This window comes from Camelus ferus, chromosome 27 (genome assembly GCF_009834535.1).
Source record: "Camelus ferus isolate YT-003-E chromosome 27, BCGSAC_Cfer_1.0, whole genome shotgun sequence".
NCBI classification, from domain to species: domain Eukaryota; kingdom Metazoa; phylum Chordata; class Mammalia; order Artiodactyla; family Camelidae; genus Camelus; species Camelus ferus.
Window position 1 is genome coordinate 9,789,522 of NC_045722.1, and position 6,000 is coordinate 9,795,521.

The following is a 6,000-nucleotide window of genomic DNA, read 5'->3' on the forward strand; positions in this document are numbered from 1 at the left end:
GAAACACAGCATTATAGATGCTAAGTGGTTCACAGAATATTGAAATGTTACATTTGCTCAGACAAGCTTGACTTGAAGCAGCTCAACACCACCATCACCTTAGTCCAAATTGTAGTGCCTGATTTATTAAGGGGATGGAAATGTATAGACTCCCACACACATTCCTGAACGGGGCTCATAAGAACACCCTCATTGTCTTGAGCAAAGAGGATGGAGCAAGGGTGATATTAGTTAAAATTCCTGTCTTCTGTAGCTGGAAGTTGCACCAAAGCACCAGGATACCCTAATTAGTGAACCAGTCCTCCTCCACCCTCCTCCAAAAGGAGTGTTTGTTCATGAATAAGCTGTTATTATAAAGAAGAGATCATCATATTGGTCAGCTTATCCTTGATCACTATGATACTGTTCTGACCTACACTGTCTACTAAGTTAGAAGACATATTGAATTTAAGCTACTATTTTATTTTACATTTATTTTTCATGTATTTAATATTTTCTGACCTATTTGTGATACAACCCTCCCCCTCCACCATAGGAAAGCATCTTGCATTCTAATTGTAAAACCACTAATTCTAGTAGTCTAGAACTTGGGCTGCATTTTCCTGGGAATCTGTGGTTAAAATGATACCATGTTAAACAGGACTTGGTGCACAGGCCTGGGTCCACCACCATTTTTCTGAGTCAGAGATGAGAATTGCATCTCTATAAGGATAACTAACTTCCTCTCCTCAAGCCGCCACTGCTGCCAACAGCAGTTACTAGGACCCATCAGGAAGGGACCTTGGGTACTTATTTAGCCAACAAATATTGAAGAACCTTTTGGATTAGGTGCTCTGGACACAGCCCCTGCCCACGAAGGCCAGTGTGGGAGACAGACCAGTAAACAGATGATTACAGCTGAACGTGGTGGCCACTAGACGTGACGGTAAAATACAGGCTGTTGTGGGCGCATGGGAGGACACCTGACCAGACTCTCTGAGAAGTTAGGGACGGATTTCTGAAAGGAGATATGTTTAAACCAGCGGCCCTGAAATGCTTTGGTCTCACAGCTGCTTTACAAATTCTTAAAACCTGAGGACCTGCGAGAGCTTTTGTCTATTTGGGTTTATCCCCATCAATGTTTACTGTATTAGAAATTAAAACAAAAAAATTTACATGTATCACATCACTTAAAGTAATAATCCTATTATTTATGTTAACATAATGTTTTTATGAAAAATAACTGCATTTCCCAGAACAAAAACTTAGGAAGTAGCTTTGTTTTACATTTTTCCAAGTATCTTTTAGTGTCTGGCTTGATATAAGACAACTCGATTCTCATATCAGCTTCTTCTGTATTCAGTCTGCTCCATGTAGTCTCTGGAGAACTCTATACTAGTGAGAGAATGAAACTGAAAGAGGGAAATAATGTCTCAGTGGCTTTTTTTTTTGAGGGGAGAGGTAATTAGGTGTACTTATTTATTTATTTTTAGAGGAGGTATTGGGGATTGAACCCAGGACCTCGTGTATGCTAAGCATGTGCTCTACCAGTTGAGCTATACCCTTCCCACTGTCTCAGTATTTTTATGAAATGAGTTTTGACTTGACAGACATCCTGAAAGGATCTCAGGGACCGCTAGGGGTGCCCAGACCACACTTTGAAAACCACTGGTCTCAACTAATCTAAATAGTCAGAAACCGAACAGAAGAATGGGACAGGGAGGTAGAGATTGAAGGGAAGAAATGCAGACATGGGCAGCAGGCATAGCATTAGCAAAGTCCTGGAGGCAGAAAGCCTGACACATGGTCCACAGGGTTTTTGCAGCTGTGGTGGTTGGTGGTCTTAGGGACATGGCACCTCAGGAAATTCATCTAGCTCTCTGAGAATGGTTAAGGAGGAGAGAGGGGAGCTCACGGTTTAGCTCTTGATGTTCATGGGGTACTGGGGATTTGAGCCCAGAGGTTTGTTTTGTTGCATCAGGGATCTTTCTGTACAAGGTTCCAGTAAATGTATTTGTCTCACTTTTTTTTGACCACTTGTATGTAGTAGTAGAACCTATATGTCAGCCTAGTGTCTGGTTTTCTGCCGAGACATACCTGCCCCTTCAGCCCAGGATGCTGACATAATCACAGGGCAGAGCCGCAGTTGTGAAGAGCTACTTGCAAAGTGGGTGATCCGGAAGTATAATTCTGATTATGTCACAAAAAAGAATGTATAAGCGGATAAAAAAGAGAAGTTGAGTAATAAATTTTATACATTTTATGAGTAACACCCCCCATATGTCTTTGGAGATATAGAAGAGAAAATTCGATTCTTTGTTATTTTGTTGAGGGGGGTTTTCCCAGTTTGACCCTGGCATGCATTCTCATCTCATTGGGAAAGGTATTTTCCTGTCCGGAATAATTCTCCAGTCACCTTTAGGACTGTACCCCTTTGTAAGGGCTGTTTTTGCTCGTCAGAACTTAGGGGATCTTTGAGCAAGGCCAACATTTATTAACAAGTTACATCCAAATGATATCTTAGGAGTAAACGGCATGTGTCATAATGGATACTCATTATCTGCCCTTCAGGAGTAATCATTGGGTGGACGATTGGCGGTATGCTCACAGTGCTGCATCTGCAAAATACCTGTCTGGTATATAGTGAAATGTTGCAAATATGAACTAAATTCAGCACACGCACACCAGGTGCATGCGTGCACACACACATACACCCTCACGCACACATGTACTATTTCTAGCCAGTCAGATTTTCACACCCATAGAATTTCTGTGGTGATATGCATACAAATGCTCTAGACCATATGCAAGCCACATAGGAACTTCTGAATTTTCTGGTAGCCACATTAAAGAAGTAAAAAGAAACAGGTAAAACAAGTTTTAGTAACATTTTATTTCAGTCTATCCAAAATACTATCATTTCAACATAATGACACTAGCCACATTGTAGGTGCTCAGTAGCCATTGATGAGTAGCTATCACAGTGGACAGTGCAGCTCCAGAAGATAATAATTCCCAGTTTCATTGAAATGAAGTCCTCTGCTTAGTTCCTACTGTTTGTGACCAGTTTTCTTCTGGGATCTCCTGGTTCCAGTGTACCAGTTGAATTGGCCTAACTGAAGTGGTCTAGTCATTCTCTAAAGATGAGGTATAAGAAGTTACATGTCAATCAGATTGTGGACATTGAAGAGAACTACATACTCTGTCGACTTCCCTGGTCAAATGCTAACTTGTGACAGGCGGTAGACCGCAGCGGGCAGTGTCCACTACACACACATTGTGTCCCGAGTCCTCAGTATCACCTCTCCCATGCTGCGGGTTTTCCTGCTCCCTGCCCAGTGTCACTCTACTCAGAATGACACCTGTCTTTAAAGCAACCAAACAACAGTCCATTGCTAATCATCTTTTCACTCTTGTAGACACAGTTCAAACCTAAACCTCCACCAAAAAGTGCTGACCCCAGAAGCACTGGAGAGCGGTGAAGACCATTTCCGTGCAGCCTACCTTCTGAAAGACGTGGCCAAGGAGGCCTATCAGGATGTGGCTTTCACACCACAAGCCTCCCAGACATCTGTCATCTTCAAGGGAACAAGTCGGATGAGCAGTCTGGTTTACCCGATAGCCCAAGTCCACAGCGCCGGCCTGGAGAGCTACAACTCTGGTCCGCCAAGCGAGGGCACTGTCCTGGATTTGAGTACTACCTCAAGCATGAAGTCAGAGAGCAGCAGCCATTCCTCCTGGGACTCAGATGGGGCAAGCGAGGAGGGCGCCATGCTCATGGAGGACAGCGATGGGAACTGTGACGGGCCGAGCCTGGCCCCCGGGGAAGATGACTATCCCATCTGCGTCCTGATGGAGAAGGCCGACCGGAGCCTCGCCAGCCTGCCTTCTGGGTTGCCCATCACGTGTCACCTCTGCCAAAAGACATACAGTAATAAAGGGACCTTCAGGGCCCACTACAAAACCGTGCACCTCCGCCAGCTCCACAAATGCAAAGTCCCAGGCTGCAACACGATGTTCTCGTCTGTGCGCAGTCGAAACAGACACAGCCAGAATCCCAACCTGCACAAAAGCCTGGCCTCCTCTCCACATCACCTCCAGTAACAAGGTGGTGTACCACATTTGCTCAGATAACCGTTTGTCACAATTCAGGAATAAAATAGTCCAAAGAAATGTTTCTAACTCTGTCGAATACCATTTGGGGCAAGCCAGGCAAAGAATATTTGAGTTGACTATGGCCTTCTACAGCAGGATGAGCAAAAGATAAGCCTTGTGGGAAGTTGTCACTGGGGCAGCGTTTCCTATTATTTTTCTTACCCCAAGAGGTTTTTCACTGACATAACAAAAGCTTGCAGAAACGGAGTTTTTTTCCAGATCTGTTTACACATTCCCTGGGAGAGCTCCAGGTCTGCACATTGACAACAGGGGCCCAGGACCTAAGGGCGGCTTGAAGTGAGGCTTGTTGTATTAAGGGCCAATCAAATGTCTTAGGGAAACAAACTTGTCACCATAGGTGACACCAGAAGCCAGTCCCAAAGATCACTTTTTCCAGTTCCTGCTTTAATGAGTCTGAAATCCTGGCTCGAGTTTGGGAAAAATGACTATTTGAGATTATTCCCTCCGTTTCAAGTGGAGAATTGCTTCTCCCCACCCCCCAGTCTCTCATGTGTTACTCCAGGGAGTTCTCAGAGGAAGCAGGTTGGCCTCTAATACATAGGAACATGGATGTTAGTTCTTGTCTGTAACACGTGTTCAAGAAGTTAAGGGAGAAATACTTCATGCACTTAAAAATAGTGGTCTTCAATTTAATTTAAAATAAGTCTGATAATATTTAATTTGTGTTTATGTTATGTGAGTATTTGGGGTGAGTATTTGAGGCATGTCAGTGTGACCTCTGGGTCTCTGCTCAAAAGCAGAACGCGTGACAGCCTAAGTTCAAAACCACTGCCCATTTTCGTTTGGTGAACTTCAGAGTCTGTTCATTTAGATCCCCCGTGGAACGAATGCAGGTCTGGCAGGACCGTTTGTATATAGTCAGCCAAAGCGTTTAGAGAACACGGTTCTGATGGTGGTTGTGCATTTTCAGTATCACTGGATCCCTCAGTCTTCACCCTTTTATAAATGTGTAAGATTAGAATGAACTTTCGAATTTAAATGGTAGAGAGAAAAATAGGACATTATTGCCATACTGTATGTCTTAATATTTAACTTATTCTAAAATATATCCTGCACCGTTATACACATTTGCTGTTGTAAGAAAGGAGCTTAATCGGTCCTGTGAAAGGAGACCATCTCCTGAAATTCAGCATTTACAATACCCTACAAGCCCACAGGAGGGAAAAAGAAATTGATTTTGTTTTAAGACTTAAAGTTAACCACCTTTTAAACTCAAGGTTGGTTTCAGTAATGAAAAATATCCTTAAAGAGAATGGGGGGGGGGGTTAAAAGAGATATTATTCCTCTGCCCCAAAGGTGGAAAATGCCAATAATGCTGTTACTGATTATTTCAAAATTTTTAAAAAAATAAATGTGACAACTTAAAACTTGTCTCTGCTTAAAGTGAGATATATCGTTCAACTGTTTTGTTACCCAGCTGTTTAGTATTCCAGTTTCCTGAAAGCGGAAAAATTTGTATACAAATGAATTTTCTATGATTTAATAAAATATATGACACACTTTTTGTTTAAAAAGGCAAACATTTGTCACCGCGATTTTTGTCATCATACTGCCTGTTGTATGAGTGCATGTGGTCATGTGTGCGTGCGCATGCACACACACACACACACACACAAAATGAATTTTACAGATCTGACAACCCAGGGGAGGTCTGTTGGACAGGAATCAGTAACTACTGCCACATCCAAACAGGAACTCCAGCAACTCATGAGTTCCAAAGAAATGAAGTGATTACCTCTCTCGGAGGAGGAGGGGCTAGGTGTCCATGTATTATCAAGGAAAATAAAGGAATTTTGAAAATAATACCATGCTATCAGAGATAGGTCTTATAGCCAATGCTCAGAA

At 42.8% G+C, this 6,000-nt stretch overlaps 1 protein-coding gene across 6 annotated transcripts in view; it reads left to right on the forward strand.

Moving 5' to 3' along the window:
- Positions 1-5,675, forward strand: part of BNC1 (basonuclin 1) — a 28,841-nt gene extending 23,166 nt beyond the window's left edge. For all 6 annotated transcript variants that reach the window (XM_032468945.1, XM_032468943.1, XM_032468941.1 and 3 more), the window contains one exon: positions 3,399-5,675. In XM_032468945.1, coding sequence (XP_032324836.1) covers positions 3,399-4,083 — 685 coding nt within the window. In that variant the 3' untranslated portion in view covers positions 4,084-5,675. The remainder of the gene's footprint in view (positions 1-3,398) is intronic.
- Positions 5,676-6,000: the final 325 nt, after the last annotated feature.